Here is a 23,466-nt window from a genome sequence, read left to right as displayed (position 1 = left end):
ATATGATTGTTTTTTTTTTTTTTTTTTAATAATTTCAATTCTTTTTGATATCTTACTATGTTAATATTTTTTTATAGGTTCATAATTGGACTATAGAACAAACATCAGAATGGTTATCTTCTAATGTAGAACTTCCACAATATGTTCCTACTTTTATACAACATCGTGTAACTGGTGCTACACTACCAAGGTTACTTCCTTTGTAGAATATATTATCTTTATATTGTAATTTTTACACAAAAATATCTTGTCGAATAAATATTTTTTTATTTTATATTTAGATTGGCTGTGAACAATATGCACTACTTGAGTAATGTTTTGGGGATTAAGGATCCCATTCACAAACAAAAAATTGCCTTAAAAGCTATGGATGTGGTTCTTTTTGGGCCACCGAAAGGTAAACAATTATTAAAAGATCATTCTTCTGTTAAAAATTTTTTCAACCGATATACTGATTCTTCAATACTGTGTTATAGATACTGGACATAGCGTGAAAGATTTGATATTAATAACATTATTATTCGGAGCGCTTATCGGATGTTGGTATGCGTATCAACAGAAGAAAAATTCGCAAAAACATCTTCATAGAATGATGAAGGACATGGAGAGTTTACATAAAGCAGAATTGGCACTAGAGGACTTGCAAGTGTGTTTTATTTTCCTTCGGGCCCTTACCAATACGTTAAACCTTTGTTAATGTTTTATTTCACGATTTACAGAAAGAATTGGAAAGAGCACGTATGGAACAAGAAAGTGTAACTACCGAAAAACAAAACTTAGAGAAACGTTTGCAAGATGAAAGTGTGGGATTGCACGCTTCTTATTCCGATCTCGAAGTTTCTCAATTAAAAGCAGAAATCGAGGTATACATTTGCCAAATTTTTATGTTTTTAAAATTTAAGGGTTAGATTTTTTCAAAGTGGAATTGATGTTCACTTTGCAGATGTTAAAAGTTGAATTGCAACGTGCAGAGGGTGAACTTGAAGATAGATGCTGGTCTCCTCCTCCTGGATTGCAACATTGGTTACAGTTAACTCATGAAATTGAAAATAAAGCATATACCAAGAAAAAAATAGCTGCAGAAAAGCAGTTGCAACAAGCGCGCGAAGCAGTAAGCAATAAGTTCTCTTTCAGTTAAATTATTTTTACGCGATTCAGTTATTTATTATTTAATTGTATTAATGTTGTCTTTAGTGCGAGAAACTACGAAAAAAAAGATCGAGTTTAGTAGGGGCATTTGTGTCAACTCATGGAAAATCTATTGACGAAGTTGACAAAAGTATAGTTGAGGCAAGAACCGCTCTAAACGAAGTAACTGCAGAATTACAAGAAAGAGTACATCGTTGGAAGCAAATTGAGCTTCTATGTGGCTTTAATATAATTAATAACAATGGTCTAAGCTATTTAGAAACTGTTCTGTATAGAGGGACTCCAAACGGGCGAGGTCTTGGGCTCAGAGGTATATATATATTTAATGATTGAAAACTGATTTCTATATTTTGATGTAATGAAAATAAGAAAATTTAGTTAATATTTACTTGATAATCTTGGTTAATTGGCGACTGATTTTAATAAAGTTTCAATAGGATTTTTAAACTTTATTACGATAAATTAATGACGATAAATCGTCTGTGATTGATTGCAGGTCGGCTTAGTAGTCAAGATGACTTAGATGACGAAGCAAACTCAGTCTACTCGTCTTCATTATGTGGTGCCGCAGGTAAGCAGGAAACGGACTTCCACGAGCATTTAGATTGACAATAACAGTGCTCAATTTGTAAATACTACTGTCACTTTGATATGACACTTACTTACAGTATCTGAATATCTTCCATTTTCTCTTTCTTACACTTGTAGATTTCTCCGAAATTAATAATTTACTAACTTGTTTGTTTTCCTAAAAGCTGTAATTTGGGTTTCTTTGTGACAATTTTGATCAAATGTTCGGGTTTCCAGCTCGATAGATAGATACTCGAAAAAGCTAAATTGTGATACGTATTCTTACGTGAATTAAATTCTAAAATCTTACTAATGTTTTTTTAATTTGCTAACTGTTTAAAGACAGTTGCGAATAAGTTACTCTTCGTAAGAATTTCTTATCAAAAATTTTTACTAAAAAGTAAATTTAAAAAGTTCACGTGATGCCTTAAAATTCGTTGTGATAAAAAGAAAAAAAATAAAGTAAATTTCGCAAGTCGTAAATTATGAATGTATATATTTATGATTCGTGTGAAACATATTACTGATCCCAGAAAAGTAGATGGCTAATGTCACACATTACAAAGATGTTCTAATGCCATGTTTATACAAATGTTATGCAATGTTTGAAGAATGTAAAAATCTTATAAAAGATTTATTTTTATAAAAAAAGCTAATATTAATGACTTTTTTATGATCGTATTTTTTTTAAAATATATCTTTTTCAATATATTATTAAGTTTGATTATGTCATTGTCTTGTGTCTTTTACGTAAAGTGTTGCATAAATTATGCTGTAAATGTTGTTGTCTCGTTGTTTTCGTTGAAAAATTTGCTCAAATTATTCGATATTGCTTATAAAATCGTGCTTTTTTTTCAAACTAATTGCAGTTTTATAAGATTTTGTTAAACGGAAGTACATATGTATATGTAAAAATGACTCCTATTTTTTTATATGTTTTTTTCTCCTATGTTTGAATTATTGAATTAACTAATTAATTTTTGAGGTTTCTTTTATGATAAAATATAAAGATTTCTTGATATATCTTGCTTCCTGTAGGCTACTGTTTGTTTATGTTATATTATCATTTGATTCTAGGGGTGGAAGAAACTACCAAAAAAGATTAAAGAAGCTACATAATCAAAACTTTTTAACAAATTTTTATGCATATTATTGATCCTGCACGTTGTATGGAGATTTATTTGATTAATTTAAGAAAATCGTAGTTGAAAAATTGATTATTGTTATTTATCAAGTGATTACATATCGGCATATGTAATGTAAAAAATAATTTATATATATTAAAGTAATGTGTGACATGAACAAAATGTTCGTAATTTAAAGAGGAGACACTGTACTAAAGAAATGCTTACGAAATTTAATTATCTCTGACGCATGACAATGCAATTAGTGTTAAAAAAAAAAGAAAGAAAAGATATCGGCAGATCTTTTAGTGAAATCGAAATAAAAATTTTTAGTGAATGGATTTGTGTGCAGGAAAAGGGAGGATTGAAAATTGGAATGTTCCCCTTTCCTAATTGAGATTTGTCATGTTATAAAGGCGTGTTAATTATTTAAACAATGACAAAGTCTCTTAACTTATTGTTAACGCGTAAGTTTATATGTACACACATACACACACACATACACACATACACATTCATATACGTATACGAATAATTCAAAGAATAGCGTATGACTATAATATAACTATATCGAGTTGTTTTTTGCAACTATCTGTTCGTACAAATTATAAAATAAAACGGAGTTAGGATGACGGTGTTTGGTGAAAGAACATGACATATTTTTGTACTGAAATTTTGATAATGTATCGAACGGACGAGACCAATCAATCTTGACGATGGTTGGATGTGAAAGCATCGGAAGGATGCGATATTTTTATGAATAATATTATCCTTCTTCGATATATATATATAAAATGAAAATCTATTATTTCTTTATTCTTGCAAGAATATAATAAATAGAACGAAAATCTGAGTCGCCAAAAAAAAAAGAAATATTAATTTCGCTTTCGAAAATTCACACTTTTGGCAATGCTATTTTGTATGAGTTTCTGTCTTGAGAAATATTCCCCGTCGAGAATATCTGCTAACTCTCAATGACAGCAATGATTAATTTGCTTAATCGCCATTTTGCAAAGGTTAATTCGTGTGTCGCAACTACAACTTCGATTTCTTCGTCGATCCGGAGCTTGTCGCGATCATTAGACTGCGGATCTTCGTGCGAAAGTCGTATAATTTATCAGAACAAGAATTGAAACAAATTTCAAATACCGAAACACGAATCCTGATCATTTTCTAAATATTACGACGAGTATATTTGGATATATTTTACACATCCTTTGTATAAGTACTCTTGCACCTTTAAATTCCCGATAAGTATATAAATACCCGCAGTCTAACGATCCAAGCTCGATCAAATATAATAAGCCTTCTAGTTCGTTCCTTCGTATATCCAATAGCAATATACATGTACACGTATATACACGACCAAGTGCCAAGCGTGATAATTCTCTAATTATCATTTTATTCAATAAGCCTCGACGATCGATCGTTTATTATATTATTATACGTAAGCATGTAATACTGTCACTGAATTCTCTGAAAATGTTCAAACCACGAAGTAGAAAATTATTCATTCACGATTCTTCCGTTTTTTTTTTTTTTTTTCTTCTCTCTTTTCTTTCTTTTCCCACGATTCTTTCGTGAGAATCGACCGATCGCCAGAGCGTTTTCTCGTTTCACCAGAAGCACGGTTTTAATTTTGCCAGATCCGCGGCAAATGCGTTGCACAACAGCCTTCCGTATTAATAGTTCGAATTAAAGACGAACGTTGCATCCCGTCTTAATTGGACGAGTCGCGTTTCACATTGCTGGAGGTACCATTTTCTTGCGTGTCGTCTGCAATTTCAAACTTCTTTTTTCTTCTTCTTCCATCTCGTGATTATTATTGCTCACGCAGTTGAAGCTGTAACCGGCCATTAAACCATATCATATGTCCGCGGAGAGACACAAGATTTCGATTACCGATGATCACCGATGATCGCTACTTCCTCCATCTGTTCATTATTATTCGGCGTTTTCTCGCGTGTCAAACCTTGATTTCCATTAACTCTGTAAGCTGCTTAATAAACAGAACGAGTTACCTAAATCTGTGTCGATAGTTTAAAACGTGTTGTAAAAGAATAAGTATAGAGGGCTTCGAACTGCGTCTATAGTCTTAGCGAATGCTCGAATAGACTCTGATTTCTGATTCCTGGGATTCTATCGGGCGACATATGATGCCAAGAAACAAATTCTATTTCTCGGGAGATTCGCGTCATGGTTAAGATTAGAGCCAATTAAAATTAGATGCGACTATATACGACCGCGGATTTGACTCGGATGTTTGCAGATGCAACACACGTACGCGGTGACACGTAACGAATACATTCTCGAATTGGTTTAATTTCATGCGAATCGTGTGGCAATTTCTCCCCTGCTATTATAAACTCGAGCATGCCCAAACAGCAATGGATCGTGTATGTGCACGTAGCCGCATATATAGATAGAATAGCGCGTGCAGATCAAGAAACGAGAAGCGGAGGATTTGTACGTTGTTTTGTCCGACTATTACAACATGTATGTTATGTCTCCCACCACGACGTTTTATTGTGTACACAACTTATAGATCGTAATTAATAAATCGAGCAAGAGTGCGAGAAACCAACGTACATGAGATTTGTTTGTATGACCTAAGTCGCGGTGATCACGTTCCAATCTGATCAATTACATACTCGACCGAGTATGTAATTTTAATTTCAATCTGGACGTTGGACGATCTGTTTCTGGACTCTCGTGAATCTTGCGAAATTAAACTTCCGCACACTCCTAATCCAAGTAATCCACTTAACATTGTACGGTTGGCGAGTGACTGCTGAATTGAAGTTACATATCTGACAGAGAATGAAATCTGTATGTGGCTGCAAAGCAAATGTTTGGAGTTGGACAACTTGCTATGTGAATCCTTGGTAGTTTGTAAGTAAGCTTAAATGCTATAATGCAATTGCCGAAATGCGACAAAAATGTACTAATGAGATTAACGGATGTTGCCATTAAGAACAACTGAGTCCAGACAGATCACTAGAGAATATTTTCTTTGAACAGGAATACAAAGACACGTTTCCTAGTTAAAATAATAAAGAATTAACATTTTTCCTCTGTGATCTCTTGTATTCTTTTAACTTTATCATTTTAAAATGAAACGTTTAAAATGACATTATCATTAAGATTGTACGTCTGAAAGAAGTTTGTAATTTTATGTGTGTTTTTTTTTTTTTTTTTCTTCCCCACTAAAACGAAGGACTAAGCTGCGCTCTCTGATAAAAGTATGATGATGTCTGAGGAGCACGTGAAAGTTTTTTCAGAATTGGCGTGACACGAAATGGAAGAATCTTCTTGAAAACAAACATAAATTTTTGTAGACCGTGAATTTTCATGCATTGCGTGTTTTCAAATAACGACTTCCTAGTTTTGTTCAATGTTTGTGATAAAAGTAAAATATCGCGACAAAATTTATATTATACTGTAGAATATAAGAGAGTACTGTTCATTGTGTTGTTTGTTTCTCTTCTTCCTTCCACAAACTGGATACTGCATGGAATTGACCTCTGACATTACGTGATTCTAACATTAGTGCATGAAAATTGGCCGTATAAATATAGTACTTGTAGTTATTTTCTTAATATATCTTCATTGAAATGCCAATGATGTCAGTAAATCAATGATCCCTCAGGCATCAAGGAAACGTATTCTTGAAACAAAATCACTTTGACCTCTTTAATCCCTGCATTGCATTAACATTGATTTGTTCATACAGCTTCGTCTGAGAGTTTCACACTAATCCAGCCACCATTCGAGCTCCAATTGAACAAAAATAAATTTCCAAAAAACCTGCAAAAATGAAAGACCGTGGTCGTGAAGTTGAACATCGCATATACAAAAAGTGTAACAAAAATTCAATCTTAATCTACAGGTACGCTAGACAACCTAACGTGGAAAGAGTCGTCGATCCCTCCAGACTCGTCCAGCAGCGAGACCGGGAAGGAAACCCCACCGGAGAGTAACGTGGTGCACTTCACCGTCGGCGATGGACTGGACGAGCCCGTCAGAGCGTCCAGCAAGGAGAAATCATCCGGCATTGTCCGTTCTTACAGCCAGGACACGAACATGCTCCTCGCGATCGAGGACAAGACTACCTCCTCATCATTCCCGCCGAAGACGTCTTACTCGGAGAATTCGCTGGACGCGTCGAACCAGGATCGACAGCAAAAAGTTAGTCCAACCACCGCGAGCACCACCAGTATCAATTCCACGACAGCGGCGAGCGCCACCAGCAGCAACAGGAAGTCGTTGAAGGAAACGCAGCAGCAAACGCAGTCGACCGTGGACGACGAGACCCTGTCGACAGACTCGAACTCCACGGCGGACAACGACGAGTTGAAGAGACGGCGCCGGAAGATCCTGTTCGCGTTCAGGAAGAACAAGACCAAGGTCACGTTGTGAAGCCGACCTCCTAGTCAACGTAGCGCAACAGCAACAGCCTGTGTTGTAACTGTTCTTACTTAACGCTAACTCACCTGCGATCGATTAGCCACGGTACATACGAATCGCGACGTGCACTTAAAACACGACTATGAAACGACTTGTCTTCGAGAATGCCGGTTGGCAATTAGATGCTGCCCGGTACATGTACATATACTTACACGCGTATACATACACAGACACACGTAATACATATACAATTAGACGGACAAGTATCGTAGCTCGATGGAATATCGACGAATTCTTCATTGGTCGTTCGGTCTGGATTCAATCGGACATTGGCGTACAATCTTATTTATATATAAGTATCGATACTACTAAAATTGGCTGATAGAAGGTTCAGGGGTGGCCTCGTCGTGTGTCGTAGAATATTGCAGAAGGTACCTGGGAGAAAATTAGATTAGGAAGGGAAATTAGATGACATCTTACGGGTACGGGAAATGGTACTTACTTTTTCAGTAAATTCTGCGATGCACGGGATTTGTTGTTCAGTGTCAGTCCAGTTTCAGTAGTTTCCTGGCACTGTGTGTTATCATTGCCGAAGCAGCAATGTCTTTATCATGTAAATATTTCTAACGGACGCACCTACGAGCATTAGAATCTTAATTGACATTTTGAGAAGCGTAGCTGCGTCTTTGTCATTTGTACATTAATGTATGATACGAGCACGAGGAGGAAAGTTTGTTAAAAAAAAACAAAAAATTGTACAGTACGAGCTAGGTAGCGTAATGGAATCGCATTGTACCAGTGTCTGATTAATTAACGTAAGAGTATTAATGTTAGGGTTCAAAGGAACGTTAGTTAAGTTTAAGGAAACATTTGAGAAAAACAGACCCAACGACCAACGATGGAGAATTAGATTCTTCTGCAAGGTAGAAGCGATGTTCCATTCTGCTGTCGTCGTTTAGGATGTTTTTTGGTGTCCCGGTTTGTGTCTCCTGTTTTGCCAAAACCTTTGTTCTACTCACAACGAGACACCACCAAGCGACGTCCCATTTAGATAGCTGGATTTTTAAACTCTTTAATTACGACAATATTCTGGCTCAGGAATGAGCGATCTTTCCTCTATATCGTGTAATTCAGTTTCAAGTAGAATCTCTCTCTCTCTCTCTCTCTCTCTCATTCATCATATTTAAATTGAGCTTCTCTCGCTGGGACGATTTTTTACTATCACCTTTGTATTTCACTGAATAGTACCCAGCGGTTGTATTGCATTCTTTAATTTATCTCTGTAAAGCGAAAGAATTTCAATTACAATTTCGTCGAGGTTTTTAATTATATTTATCAAGTAGTGAAACAATTGAAATCAATTAGAGATCTAGTGAATGTAATACGAGAAAGTTTCGTCCGAAAACTTTGTAATATATCATCTTGATTCGCTACAAAATTATTAAAAAGAAGATTCTATGTTCGTTATCTATGTTCGATTGAAATTCTAGCAGAGAGGACCATTGTGCAAAAGTTGTTACAATGGTGAAAAATTAATCTTTGAACAGCCAAACGACGAACATTTTACAATCTGTTAACAACGTATTAATTTCTTCTCCGAAGCAGCGGAAATACTTTACTTAGTCCATTCCTGTTTTTTCTTTTTTTTTTTTTTCTTCACGCATTTTCATTCTTAAAATTATTTCCGGCAAGTGATCAGTGAATTTCTGGGAAGGTTTCATCATCGATCGTGAATTCATGAAAATGTATGTTCCTCTTGTTTTTCCATGACGATATCCGGCCTAAGTAATTAAGTAAGCGAAATCTGTTAAGAAAGATGTTTTTGTCGTATCGGAACTTCGAGAAGTTCCAAGAAGTTTGGAGCATAATTCACGAATTCAGTATTATAATTTCAATCTCCATTTTTATTTAAAGAGAAAAGAAAAAAAACGATCGCTCATTCCTAAATCTATCGAGACACGTTTCTCCCGCGCAAAATGGAAAAAATACGAAATAATTCTAGCGCACCGAAGCTTTCGTTTCTTTCTTTTTTTTTTTTTTTTTTCTATTTTTCCGTTTCTATCTCTTTTTTTTTTCATCGATGCATCAGTGATAGCTGTTAGATACAAATCTTCCTCCTGTTTCCTTTTTTTTGTTCTGGCTCCTTATTTTTAGAATCTTTTTCTAGCTTCGATAGTACAGGCTGAGCACAAATGAACGATGCTCTTCCATGGAACTCTCTTTTCAATTTCTTAGTACGTACGAACTTTGTTTTTCAGAAAAACACGGTCTCACGAACTTTGTCACCTTTTGTTTCGCCGCTTTGCTCTTTGCAAATTTACTTACATCTGTCCGGATGTAGATAGAAAGAAATTCAATGACGATGATCCTTCATTTGTTGTTAGTCGTGTTCGGTTTCACTGATTTCATATATTTGTAAGAAGCAGGTCTATATTCTAAAGTAGATGATAATGCGTATACGCGATAAGAGAAATTCCTTAATATTAAGTCATTCCACGAGTGACATGATTTCTTTAAATTGAGAAATTAGTAAAAGAATAAAGTTTCACTTGATAATCTCCATCTTCTTTAACAAGATTGATACTTGTGGAGTGACTTGGTAACAAATGTAATCATAAAGAGATACAGGATACTCATTCTTTGAGGTTCATGAAGATTTTGTGTATAGAGTATCATTGAAAGGCAATAATTATTAAGACTTCTTTGTTCCTTTTGCTACGCATGATTCTACACGATGATGTTTCTAAGTATTACTAGGTTTAAACACTGTAAATAAAACTCACGAATCTCAAAGGAGGAAGTAATGGAACTGACGTGGAAAAATCGATTTTTGTGCTTGCCTTGTACCGTAAGAGAACTTACTGTTAAAAAATTATTTGCGGCCTTCCACGAAAAAGAAAAAAGTATGCAAATCATGGCATTTTATGATCGCGTTTTTGTCTCAATTTGCGCGTCTTCCTCTTTGTCTTTTTTTTTTTTTTTTTTTTCAATGTCTCGTTCATAATATTGCGACACCTGTTGTACTTCACTTTTTAACATTTAGACGATTATAGTCTGTCTGAAATCAATTAGTCGTTCAAGGCCATCAAATAATCTTCTATTACATTATAATGCTGTTGCACAAGATTGACAGATCATTTAGGAATCTGGAAATTTATGTCATTAGAACATTGAATGAGAGACGGTCTTTTACAGATGTTGAAAAGAAAATTGTTAAAGTACAAGTATAACGGAGAACAAACGAGATACGATAATTTATAATTAAGAAAGTGACCTTAAGTGACTGACTGTTTTTAGTCAGACTGTAGAATTAACTTATTATTATTAATTCCCTGTCGTACACATTATTCCCTATAGTTGCGTGGCAACAAATAGCGATGCAAGATGAAGTGATTTCTTCCTTCCTTATCGTATATTTTCTTTTATTAAATTATATACATATATGTGTATATACGTATCCCCGTGTATATGTATATAAACGTAGAAGCTTAAGGCGGTGAGGCTGGAATTCTCTGAAACTTATATATCTATTCTGTAAAGAATGATAGTGTGATAAGATTCTGAAATCGAATTTCAACTGACATTTATCACACGGATGTGCGAAGTTGCAATTATTAATATTTGTGATTACTCTGTGCAATGGTTTCTTAACCTCTTGCGCTGGAATGACGTGCCACGCACGTCGAGAATTTTTTGTCAACAGTTTCTCAGTTTTAAGTATATTTAAATATAACCCAGGCAAAACAAATGATAAGTGTGTTGCTTCGTAATAATTTCTATCCAGTGATGTAATACCAACGAGTTCGAAATGAAAAGAAAGCGACGAATTGTTGTTTACGATCCGGTCACTCGTTATGGTCCGCAATCAGTTGTCAGCGCAAGAGGTTAATGTTTGAAACGGGGCTTCGGCAATTCATGTTTGTGCCATTGGCACGTAAAAGAAAAAGAAGAAGAAAAACTCGCAAATGATGCAGAGATTCGGGAACTTCAAAAAAAATTGGAGGGAACAGAGAGTTCGAGCACACGCTTGTTGTTCTTTTCGTTCCGTTTGGGTTCCCGCGGACGTCCGCGCGATTAATCAATTACTTCCGCTTGATCTTCTTTCCTCTACTATCCGATGTGTCTTTCTTCTTTTCTTTCCTCCATTAACGTGCGTTTATCTTCTTGTGTATTTTCACCTGGACCTGGTTCGCTAATTTACGCTTTACCTCGTGCACTTGCCAGAATTATCCGCGAGGATTGAATTCCCCTCTTTCGGTTCTTCTCTATCTTTTTCTCTTCTCGCATTCCTCCTCCAGTTGACACTTAGCTCGCTTCTCTCCTAACTGGCAAACTGACACATTTGTATCTCAGGGCTGATGAAGAACACGGATTCATTTGACGAGCTTGAAAATATTTTTCTTTCAATGGCTTGTTTTTTTTCTTTCTTTTTTTTTTTTTTTGTAGAGATATACGTAACCCGTTGGACGAATTACTTATTAATAGAGACATTTATCGATATTACCAATTCACTGTTGACACTATTGGAGGCTTCGTTTCGAGCGGCATCTAAAAATATATTAATATATATCTAGATCGAGTTGCTCGAATATTCATTGCGAGTTAATATTTTTTAATGCGTGCTCGGGTGAAAAAACGGGGGGAAGCCTCGGACAGTGAAACCTACCTGTATATTACTGACTTTAAGAATGCGTGTATTATAAGAGAGCAATAGACGAAGGAATCCGACGTTCAATGGACCAAGTTCGATTTACATACGTACGCGAAGAATAACGAGAAGACGATAGTTGGCAATGATCGATAACTGAAACGATCTTCTAGGCTCAATTATAGTATTATAGAGTAGTAACACGGAAACAAACATTGTTGCGATCGAATCATTCGGACGAACTTTTAATCTTACGACGAAACGTCACAACAGCTTACAAGCGAGGGCTTCCGGATCAATACAGCCGTGTAATTATCAATTTTATCGTCACGCACTGTTTACCAATTATACAAATCTGCCAACTTTGTTATCGCGGTAGTATTGTTGTTGCAACGCCCGAAGCAAAATGGTCCAACTAGTTGGGGTATTCTGTTTCAATGTATTCGAAGTTTTAGATGTGATTCGAAGGTGTTAGGTAAATGTTATGTCAAATCAAAACGCGTGTCACTTAATTAATCTGCAGTTTCTCTACAACAGAAAAACCTAGAAAAAAAAACAAAAAAGGATATATCTCTCTTTTTGTTTCTCTGTCCGCTGTTCTAATCTTTTTATTGATTTCACTTTTAAAGAAAAATCCAACGTTTTCCAAGATCGTGTGACACGTTACTAAGGCTGCAATGAATTGGCAAGCGAGAGGGTCTTGCGATTTCATATTTTAATACGTGTGTGACACACGTGTTTTACGATGGAACTGAGTACGAGATGTTTAGCATCTGATGTACACGAACCACGTGTTTCTCTCGTTGAGAATCTCATATCCTGCTCCTAAAGAAAAAAGAAAAAAAAAAAAAGAAAAAAAAACGAAAAAAAGAAAGTAGAAAGAAGCTTATTCTCACGGTTTAGGGTCGTTAGAATCAAACCATGTAACGTCACATGTCGCAGGAGTTGAAATGCAGAATATAAAAGTAAGGGTCAATTTAGTCGAGCTCTTTGCGATCCTCCTCCTCCTCCTCCTCCTCCTCCTCTTCTTTTTATGTAAACCGTGGATATATCCCCTCACGTTCAACACTGGACTCTTCTCGACTGCGAAGAGAAATATCACAGGCCGTCCGAAAAAAAAAAAAAAATCGTGTACCGTCCTTGTAAGACGATCCCGTCTGTTGCAATATCGAGCACGATTCGTGCGATTATAGAAGGATTAATCAAAAATGTTTAATATAACGAACTCGTTCGTTCGAGATGGCCTCCTTATTTTCAAAACGAGCGCAGAGCCATCGAGGACTGTGTAAACAACAACCGAGCATCAATTTATATATGAGAATAAAATGTGTCAGCTTCGTTTTAGTGTTGTTGCTTCGTGATCGACCCGTTAAGTACCAGTTAAGCGATTTTCTAGGTTGTGAGTAAATCGTAACGAGTTCCCTTCTCGAGTTGTCCTGTTTCGTTTCGATTCGTATAAACGGTAACGTTCTCTGTAGGCCTTAAGCGAACGTAATATAACCATTCCTACGAGTGATTAACAACCGTTGAGAATTCGTAATAATATTGTTTTGCAAAGACGAAGATCACGTAACGATGAACATATCGTGCAACATTTTTGAAAGTGAAGTACTGTGAATATATATATATATATATATATATACACATATGTACTGTATAATTGAGAATAAAAGTTACATGTACTGACTTGTGTTTTAGACGAAGGTGAGTTTTCTACTTCGGCGTTTCTCTCCACGGTCGCTTTTTCTTTTACATATATAACATTTCAAAAATAGCACGGCAATTGAACCGAGGACATTGCGTTGCATCTTCCTTTAAAATTCGAATAAAATGTTAATCGCCGTTGTTCTCTGTTTCTCTCCTTATTGCTGAGAGTCACGTGGCGCTACGGTAATTATACTGTCATTAAATTTCACCGAAGCAACAGGAAAAGTGAAGAAGAATTCTGAAACAAAAGTATGACGAGGTATGGTAGGAAAAACGAAGCGAAAAGAAAAACAAAAAAAAATTGGGTTTCACAGAGATGCCGGTACTTAATGGACTCGTGAAAAAAGAAAAAAAAAAAAAAAAAGATCAACCACGCGTAGAGTTTCCTTAAGAGTTCTTCCAGTCGAAATACAAAGTTTTATAATTGCGTGAGTGACGTTTATAAAGGGCAGTCCTTTAAGATAATTATATCTTCGTTGATGTTGTATCATTTGGTATTGGAACCTGATTAACTGTCAGTAGAGACAAAGAGCGTGAATGGAAGAATGAAAGAAATTTAGAGTGCGAGAAGGAAGGGCACATATGTACAGTTTAAAATATACGCGTTACCATCAGCTAGAAAGTATGAGACTGTGTTCGAGTTCTATATTATGTTCTATATTATACTTTCAAAGATAGAGAGAAAGAGAATTATTATTGTAAGAAATAATTACTTTTCGTGTTACCCGTCAGAGCATACATATGTATTAATTTACCATTATAATACTGATTAAATGGCTGAATGTTAATATCCAGATAGGCACTAATGTCGTTAAAAAACAAAAAAAAAAAAAAAATGACAATACACTCGAAAGATCTCATGCTTTTAGCTGGCGAGACGCGTACGCGCGGTCGCGGAATGCGCGGGCTGTTCGAACTTGAATTTATTTTAGATAAACCTGTAAATTATTCCTATTATATTATTGTTATATTGTTCGCTGTTTTGATGGCGAGAGATAGGTCTTCCTTGTAACGCGACAGAAACATTTTTTTTTTTTTTTTCAAAAATAAAGAAATTTCATAAAAGCCGGCAGCTGTTGGCTTCCGTTTCTTCTTTTCTTCTTTTAGTCTTGTCGAATCTTTCTCTCTCTCATTCTCTCCCAAGGGTAATACACAATACAACGATTCTGTTCGTTGTAATTCGCTATTTTATTAGAAAAATGTTATTAAATAGTTTTCAACCGGACACACACGCAAAAAATCACGTTTTTTACCGACGAAATGCTTAAACTTCAATGTTGCGGCAAATTAAAAATCTCTGTAGCTTTTTTGGTGGCTTAGATTCATACAGTTTATACAGTTCAAGGACATTCAGACGTAAATTCTGGTTTTTCTTCTTTTCTCAAAAATTTCTGCTTTAAAGTCTCTGTCGTTCCAAATAATTTCATCAAATTGTAACAGTCAGGTGTGTTAGTTTTCTCTTATATATAATGCATAATATAATATAGAATACATAATACAATACAAGATTATTTTGTTAATTCTTCAGTTAATTCTTTAGTTAATCTTTTTCCTAGTAAAAGATATCTTTTATTCGACGAGGACACTGGATGTAATTATAGAATATCCTTTGAGAAAGTCCAGAATTACAATCTGGAGGTCTTAAACGACATTCAACGCGCAAAGAGGAAAGTAACGCACTCGTCAACAAATAAGTCCGGCAACTAATAACTAGCGAATATCTTTGTCATTAATTTAAAACCACGTATAAACATCTGCACACGCCGTAACGATCTTATAATAGTCTTTAGGCTAGAGTGGTCTATGACCTAACGATCAACTAACTATAGCTGCACAGATCTATGATCGTTCATCTTTCTGATTAACGAACACAGTAATGGATACACTGGCTTTAAGTTGGTCCATAAATTTTCAAACAATTGTGTATATACCTGCTACATGCATTCATTCTAAAGTGAATTTTCTTGCCACAAAGAATGTGTATATATGGAGTATATTAAATATCCTTGAAATTCAACTTATTTGAGAATTTATCGACCATCTTACGTATTAATTAATAAATAAATTAATCGTCACGGGTATTATGACGCTTGATTAGAAATCGTATTACGTGTTCAGATCTTCAACTAGAAATCCAAAGTAATAGGACAAATTGTATAAACGATCAGTCTTATGTAAACGCAAACACGCTCATTAACAATCGAACAATGGATTTGAAATACTGATTCCGTCGTGGACAGACTTTCCTATGAACAACGAATAAAGAAGCGTTCGAGTTTCTATTGAGCCGAATGTAATTTGTCCAAAGAAATTGAACGAGAAAAGAGGGAGAAATACTGTGTGTCCCATTTTTAAGTTTTGTCAATAAATAGAGTTCAACGCTCTAATATTAATTGAAAACTATATAGAACGTTGAGTTCATCGTCGTGGATTTGAAGTTACAATTTTCAGGATCTTCTTTCGATAGAGAAGCCCAAATGAAATTGACGCGTTTCTTCGTACCTCCACACCTCATTTCGCTATCGTATCAAATCAAACTCATCCGACAAACTAAATTAGTACGTTACACTATAAAATTAACACGTTGCCTGTCTTGGAATAGAACTTCATATAACGTGTAATGAATGTTTAGATCATAATACAAAGCTCAAACGAATTTCACATATGAAAAATATCGTAGCAAATTCTCTACTTGAACGTTTACTTGAAATATTGGTACAAAGTATAAAATTCCTTCGACAGTCAATATGTTAAAATTGGCAGTATTGAATCGAATTTGACTATTGTTTTCGTCAATTGCGCTTACTTACGGTGCAATTTCTCGCGTGCACGTTCAACGGACGGTCGATTGATCTTTCCACGAGTCTAAACGATCTACCATATCGTTGAATAATTCTACCAAAATTGAATAATTGTACAAAGGGAATAAAAGTATTGTTATATTCTTCTCCTTTTAACGTTTTGCAGATTTCCTTTTCAAAGACTCTTTGACAAGAAAAAAACGAAAAAGAAAATAGTGATATTTTTAAATATTTAAATGTATATTACGAACAACGTTTTTTTAATCACAAACGTTGAAAGAAGAATCCCTGCTGAATTGTCCATTTTTTCTCCATTCGTACGTGCAACAATGAGAATCATCAATACGAATACAAGTCATCTTCTCACATCTCTCTCTCTCTCTCTCTCTCTCTCTCAGAGGACACTTAATACTGAACCGTTCGGGAGCAACGAGTGACCCATGTCTTTACTCTATTACAATCGACTACAATCTCTAATAAACAGAAATGCGCGTAAGATGATGGTTCAATTTTGCGGCGTATTGTCGTCGTCTTGTTGATCGCTGGTCTCTGCCGCGGAGGGTATAGTTGCAAGGAGCCTCACGGCCAGTCTGCTCGGTGATCCGGGTGGTTCAGGTTCCTGGATGGCCAGCTGACGAGTGAGCCGTGGCTTCGACCTAGCTGGCCTAGGCGTGTTCCTCGCGGTTACCTCCAGCGACGCGCTGGACCTTGAGATTCTCCAAGTGCTTGTGCTGGCAGTGGTGGCAGAGCCGGAGGAATCGTTCCTGGAGGAGCTGAGGTTCGAGTCTTGCGACGGTTTCCTAGTGATCAGCCACGAGGAAGCTCTTCGTTTCGGGTCCAACAACCTCAACGGGATGCCGCAGTGATGAGTCTGCCTCCAAGAGTCCGACCTGGATGAGGAGAAGTTCTCGCTGGAGGACACCGACGAGGCCCGTTTGTGCTGTTTCTGTTGAATCTCGGCGATCTGGTAAGCGTACTGATCGCTACGAGCGTGTCTGGGTCTGGTGTCTCTGGCGCATGGCCACAGTATCCTGGTGCCCCATCGCCGGTAGCCGGAACACTGGCTGGTCTCGAGCAATCTTGAATTACAGGCGCACGGTGTCTGATTTTCTCGCGACGATCTGTCCACCAGACTGTTCGTGTTCACCGGTGTCTGCCTGTTGCTGAAGTTGGAGCTGTGCCGACATCTGCCGATCCCCCTGGTCACCCTAGACTCCTCGATCGCCTTGCATATAAGCACGCAGTCTTTCTTGAACTGTTTGGTCAAGATGGCGTAGAGAAACGGATTGCAGCAGGAGTTCAACGGCAGCACGAACACGGCGAACACCTTCGCCTGTTCGAGGGACACCAGCTGCAACCCAAACGTGGCGGTCAGCGAGAAGAACGCTATGGGTGACCAGCAGAGGAAGTCGGTGAACACCAGCAGAGCCATCCGCTTAGCAATCCGAGAATCGTTCGAGTTCCACGCCTGGGAGCCTCTGATCGCGCAGTACATCTTCAGATAGCATCCCATCAATATGAGAAACGCAACGCCGTTGATCAACATTAGAAAGATCACGTAAGCCAGTGCCGCGTTCCCGTTGGTCTCGAATGGCAGACATATGGCGAACTTTCTGTAATCGGAGACACCGATCAGGGGCAGACTTGCCATCGACAGGGCGAAACACCAACCTACGGTCATTATATAGCCCGCGTGTTTGAGGGAGAGCCTTTTGTTCAGATGCATGGCGTGTGTTATGGCGTAGTTTCTTTCCAGAGTGATCACCGCTAACGTGTACACGCTTAATTCGGAACTGAGAACACCCAGGAAGCCAGCTAGTTGACATCCAGCGGACGTTTGCCATGGAATGGCGTACATCCGGAATTCACCAAGCGTCGATGCATCCACCACCGCCAAGAGGCCTAAAATGAACAAGATACATTTGATCCTTTGCAACTGTTTCCTTTTTCTCTCGCCGATCTGACCTAAATAAATGCCCATGAAGAAATCTGCTGCCGCGAGGTTGCAAACGAGGAACCGGGGAACATCCATCTTGCTTCTGGAGAATATCAATACAAACACCACGGTCCCGTTTCCAAGCATGGCGAGCAAAAATACTACCCACACGCCGCAACGCAGAGTCCACCAGTCGAAGAGATCTTGGCACGGTAAAAAAGGACCTGCAAATCATGAAATATTTTAGATTTTTTTTTTCGCCAGCACGATTGAAGAGTATTCGTCGAGTAGCATTTGAAAAATGGCGTTGACATTACCAGGTTGAGGCAGACACTGTACGTGAGAAGGCAGTGTTCGAGCTGGCAGCGTAACTCGGCCGTTCTGCTCTTCAAAATAATCCTCAACATATGAGGGCAGGTTACCAGGGTACGTAAAATCTGAACCAAAGTTAGCCCAAAGTTCATTTATTTGCGAGCCAAATTTGTCGGTCATGTTATCTAGAACACGTCATCACTTCAGTGCTGCAAAGTCGGCTTTTCCTTTTCTGTTCTTTTTTTTTTTTTTTTTTTTTTTTTTTTTGTTTTGTTTTGTTTTTCTAGCGCTCGTTTTCGTTTATTATCATTTAACACGTTCTACCGCTATTGCTATCGTTATCGTCTCGGTAATGGTACTAGTGCGCGTTATCGCGTAAACGACACTTATCGGCTAGATTCCGTCCCGGCTACGATAGACGAGAGAAGTAAGAAACAAGAGAGAGGAAACAGAAGAATGAAACGAAGAAAGATGGAAAGGCAAACGAACACGATTTACGGTTAGCTAGTTAGCTAGTCTAAAAATCGATTACGGGGGCGTGAACACGGGGCCCACGCCCCGTCTACTTCCCTCTACGAAATCGAGAAAACCTCGAAGCGCCTCGTGGATGATCGCGCGATCTCTCGAAGCGACCGCGTCCCCTCGAGACCTGGCAATTCTCGCTCTTATCTCTCCCACATACACACACGCCCACACAGACACTCTTTCTCTCTCTCTTTCTCTCTGTTCCGGTCTGGCGCGTGTGTATACCCAAAAATCATTAGAAATTCCGAAAATCGCCGTTTAGAAATCGCACGGCCAGTCCCAGAAAGAGTCCCAGAGCGTCTGTGTGTGTGTGTGTGTGTGTGTGTGTGTGTGTGTGTGTGTGAGAGTGTCGCGACGGCGGGCTCAAAAAAAATGGCGGGAAGAAGGAAAGCTCGCCGGAGAAGCGATTTCGATGTGTCCCGAAAGCGTCGAGATATTGTGCCTTTTGGCTCGAGTGGAGCTGGACGAAATTGGCGAAGGAATCATCAATCACGGGTTCACCGACTCCTTTTTTTGTCCGCGCCTCGCGACGCTTGCTCGAGGAGCACGCCTTCCTCCTCGGGCGAGGGAAGTGTCGTCTGTCCGCGTTTCCCGCTGCTTTCCGTTCGGGCGCGCGGAACGGATAATGAGAAACGAAAGAAAGAGAAGGAAGAAGAAGAAAAAAAAAAAAAGAGAAACGGAACGATTCTCGCGCGCGAATCTGTAAAGACTTTTGGCGTGCTCGCTTGGTGTCTCGGTGTGTAATTGTTCGTCTACCTACGTGGCCGTTTCGAAAAAAGGAAAAGAAAAGGAAAAAAAAAAAAGAAAAGAAAGAAACGAAAGAAAAAAGAAGAGAAAGACAGAAAAGAGAAAAAGGAAGAACCGCTTCGAACAACTCCGAGTTACCGTGTGTGCGACACAATTTACGCGAATTAGCAGTATCACCGTTACTTTATTATAATTAGTGTTACAAAAGCTTGATTATTTGGATCGGACTGGTAGCGATATATTCACATGACTATTCGTCGTGGAAAATAAAAATCCAACGTTTTACAATTACAATTACTCACGATCGTCCTCTCGATCGTCGACAAACACGACCCGCAATAAATATACATTTATCTTCTTTTTTTTTTTTTTCTTTTCACAGCAATAATAAAAATAAAAATAAAAATGATAATAGGATGATAATAAAAATAATAATAATAATAATAATAATAATAAACAAATAAGGATAATAGTAACAGCAGTAGTAATAGTAGTAGTAGTAATAGTAGTAGTAGTAGTAGTAGTAGTAGTTATAGTAGTAGTAATAGTAGCAGTAGTAGCAATAGTACTAGCAGTAATATTAATAATCACCAGTGTATTAGTAGTCGTTACCCCTGTTTTCTGGCATACGTCGTCGTCATCGTCGTCATCGTCGTCGAAAATAAAGATACTTCGGTCCGACTACTGTACAGATATATTGCCACGAAGCAACGTGTCGCTTTGGAATAACAACGCGCATTCCCCCTAGCTCGAGCTTAACCCTAGAATTAATACGTTCCGTGTGAAAGAAACAACGTTCGTGAGTTTCCTTCCCCTGAAGCATAACCGGAAATGTAACGCGTGATTTATACTCGTCGCTAAATGGGCGGAGCGTCCATTTTTTTTTCTTTTTTGTCCTTTTTTTTTTCTTTTTTTTCTTTTTTTTTTCCTTTTTGGTCGAGAAACAAACACGCCGCGAATCAGGCGTTCTGGCGGCCACGACGACGACGACGACCACCACCACCACCATCACCACCCACCATAATCGTCGTCGTCGTCGTCGTCATTCCTCCAGCAACCAGCAAGAAACGAAGGAACGCTGAAACGAACGGCACGAACGTCCGGTTACGTTCGCGCCTGTTCCACTTGTACGCGCGCACGGAGGACGATCATCGTCGAAATCTACACTCTCTCTCTCTCTCTCACACTTTCTCTCTCTCTCTCTCTCTCTCTCTCTCTCGTAATTTGCCAATTATTGCCGTTTGCTCGTCGACAGCGAAATTTTTTTTCTTCCAAAAATTACGGAATAGTGTTTCTCGTGTATACAATACAATACAATACAATACAATACAATACAATACAATACAATAGAGTACAATACAATACAATACAATACAATACAATACAATACAATACAATACAATGTAATATAATATAATATATAGAGAGATTTATATATTATATATCATATATATTCTAGTTATCGCGTTCGGCATTCGTCGTCGTGGCACGACGATCGCACGATTGCACAAGGGTAAACAGAGTTTGCTCTCGTCAATTTTTTTTTTTTTATTTTGTTTGTTTTTTTCTTCTTCTTCTTCTTCTTCTTTTCTTTTCTCTTCGTTACCTAAGGAACTAACTAGCTAAATACAATCGACAAATAGAACCGCGAAATAGAACGTCGCCGTACACGAGAGGAATCAATCAATCAATCGCCGCGACATTGCACTTCTCGGTCGTTACCCGAGTTGTTGTTGTTGTTGTTATTGTTGTTGTTGTTAGTGTAATTACGGATTTCGTGCTCGACGAAATATATACTCACTGCATGTTCGCGCTTACTCTAGACTCGTGCATCCCTCGGTGGATCCCTCCGCTTTCTTCCCGCCGTTCATTTTTATCTTTCACAAAGGTTTCTCTCTCTCTCTCTTTCTCTCTCTCTCTCACGGTTTACAAAATATCGGTGGCGTACGAGCGCGCGAAAACGATGAGACGAAAAATGCACGCACACTTCGAGTTCGAGCTTTTTATATATATATAAAAATACACAATGTTCTCCGTTCGACGATTTCGAACGCAGCCGCGATCACTCGTGGATAAATCGGAGAGTTCGGGCGATTTGAAGAAAAGAGAAGGAAAAAAAAAGAGAGAAAAAAAAAAGCAAAGGGAACGCCCGAGCTCTTGTCTCTTCACAGCGACACCCTGTTACTTTGGACGCTTTCGGAATTACGTAGAAAATTCTGTTCGTTTCGATCAACGATGTGACCTACTCCTCATCGTCTCTCTCTCTCTCTCACTCTCACTCTCTCTCTCTCTCTCTCTCTCTCTCTCTCTCTCTCTCTCTCTCTCTGACAGAAATCGTTCGAGTATGTACACTCGCGTTGCACTCGCGACGTGTCACCAAACCCCCTCGACGAGCTTTCCTCGATGATTCCCATCGGATGCAACGACACGCGCCAGCGCGAAAGAAGCTCGCCCCCTTTCTCGAGGCTGATGAATCTGATCGTCGTTCGCGCGTTTGCCCCGAGCAAACGCGCGGCCGGGGATCGACGCGCCGGTCGGAAAAGAAAGAAAGAAACGAAAGGGGAAAAGGGCGACTCGTTCGATGTACCCAATGTGGGCGGCAGTAACGGAGAAAGGATGCACGACGCGATCCGCGCGAATCAACGGAAACGTTTTTCTCGGCAGTTTGTCGTTTCACGTTCGTTTCGAACCGATCGTCCGATCGAACGAGCGCGACAGAGGCACGAGGAAAGGAACGAGGCGAGCAAAGAAAGAGAGAAAAGCGGGAAAAGGGGGTGGAGGGGGCGAAGGAGGATTTTCGATGGTTTTGCTCGGCAACGCGAGACCACCCCTCCCTCTGTGTTTTTGCGTTAGATGAGTTTCTTCTTCTTCTTCTTCTTTTTTTCTTTTTTTATTGGGATCGATCGGTGACGCGTGCGTGCGTGCGTCCGTGCGTGCGTGTGAAAGCTCGATCTGAAATCGGGGGAACTAGTCGAGAAACAACGACGAACGTGTCCGTCGACGGGCCAACGGGAGTCGCGTCGATGCTTTGGCTGCTGCAAACGGTTTCCCTAACCGTTTCAAAACGCGTTCCTCGCAAACGCGCGCTCGTCATGCCTGGTATTCGTACGTTCGCGCGAACGATCGTGTACTTTTCCCGAGCGGAGGATCGTCTCCTCGTCGCGCCCCCTCTCCCCAACCCCCTCTGTCACGCAACATCACGTGCTGCTTCACCTTTTTTTTCTCTTTCTTATCTTTCGTTCTCTCGTATTCTCTCACGCATTCTCTCTCTCTCTCTCTCTCTCTCTCTCTCTCTTTCTCAGTCTCTCTGCCTCTTTCTTTCTCTCGCTCGGTCACGCACGTTTCTCTCCTTTTCGTTTTACTGGTTCCATTCGTTTCGCGATCCGCCCTACCTCGCCCCGTCTTTTCTTTCGTCGTCACGGAACGAAAAACGGCGCCTCGTTTAAAACGTACGTGGACGTGAAACTGTTTCTAATCGTCGCTTTCTCTCTCTTTCTCACACACACACACACACACACTTTCTCTCTCTCTCTCTCTCTC

General features: G+C 38.7%; 2 protein-coding genes across 4 annotated transcripts in view; one reads left to right on the top strand and one right to left on the bottom strand.

Moving 5' to 3' along the window:
- LOC122536773 (stromal interaction molecule homolog) overlaps positions 1–13,236 on the top strand; it is a 14,658-nt gene extending 1,422 nt beyond the window's left edge. Inside the window, exons 4-12 of one of the 2 annotated variants that reach the window (XM_043669442.1) lie at positions 78–190; positions 282–397; positions 477–646; positions 720–863; positions 944–1,111; positions 1,195–1,459; positions 1,646–1,720; positions 6,733–10,873; positions 11,135–13,236. In XM_043669442.1, coding sequence (XP_043525377.1) covers positions 78–190; positions 282–397; positions 477–646; positions 720–863; positions 944–1,111; positions 1,195–1,459; positions 1,646–1,720; positions 6,733–7,262 — 1,581 coding nt within the window. In that variant the 3' untranslated portion in view covers positions 7,263–10,873; positions 11,135–13,236. Of the gene's footprint in view, positions 1–77; positions 191–281; positions 398–476; positions 647–719; positions 864–943; positions 1,112–1,194; positions 1,460–1,645; positions 1,721–6,732; positions 10,874–11,134 lie in introns of those variants that run through there. The other variant, XM_043669451.1, reaches the window with a different exon arrangement.
- Positions 7,942–23,466, bottom strand: LOC122536785 (lutropin-choriogonadotropic hormone receptor-like). 2 transcript variants are annotated; one of them, XR_006308474.1, is made up of 4 exons: positions 18,660–20,330; positions 18,372–18,566; positions 16,774–18,308; positions 7,942–8,419 (listed from the first exon to the last, which is right to left on the bottom strand). XR_006308474.1 is itself a non-coding variant. In XM_043669464.1 (4 exons), exons 2-4 carry the CDS (start codon positions 18,832–18,834, stop codon positions 16,912–16,914), a joined length of 1,767 nt encoding a protein of 588 aa, XP_043525399.1. In that variant the 5' UTR covers positions 18,835–19,318; positions 23,445–23,466; the 3' UTR covers positions 14,538–16,911. The 2 variants fall into 2 exon arrangements, 1 of the variants encoding a protein (XP_043525399.1); XM_043669464.1 differs by lacking the exon at positions 7,942–8,419 and adding an exon at positions 23,445–23,466 and having other exon boundaries at positions 14,538–18,308; positions 18,660–19,318.

The sequence above is a fragment of the Frieseomelitta varia genome, unplaced genomic scaffold (assembly GCF_011392965.1).
Source record: "Frieseomelitta varia isolate USP_RPSP 00005682 unplaced genomic scaffold, Fvar_1.2 scaffold_159, whole genome shotgun sequence".
Taxonomy (NCBI): domain Eukaryota; kingdom Metazoa; phylum Arthropoda; class Insecta; order Hymenoptera; family Apidae; genus Frieseomelitta; species Frieseomelitta varia.
The sequence above is the reverse complement of the archived record's forward strand: the minus strand, read 5'-3'. Positions and strand labels throughout refer to the sequence as shown.

What these genes read in the sequence shown, in the direction of transcription:
- LOC122536785 (XM_043669464.1), bottom strand. Translation starts at nt 18,834, where the DNA reads ATGACCGACAAATTTGGCTCGCAAATAAATGAACTTTGGGCTAACTTT. An exon ending in ACAGTGTCTGCCTCAACCTG is followed by an intron (nt 18,567 to 18,659) that starts GTAATGTCAACG and finishes CATGATTTGCAG; the next exon opens with GTCCTTTTTTACCGTGCCAA. An exon ending in CTTCATGGGCATTTATTTAG is followed by an intron (nt 18,309 to 18,371) that starts GTCAGATCGGCG and finishes TGTTCATTTTAG; the next exon opens with GCCTCTTGGCGGTGGTGGAT.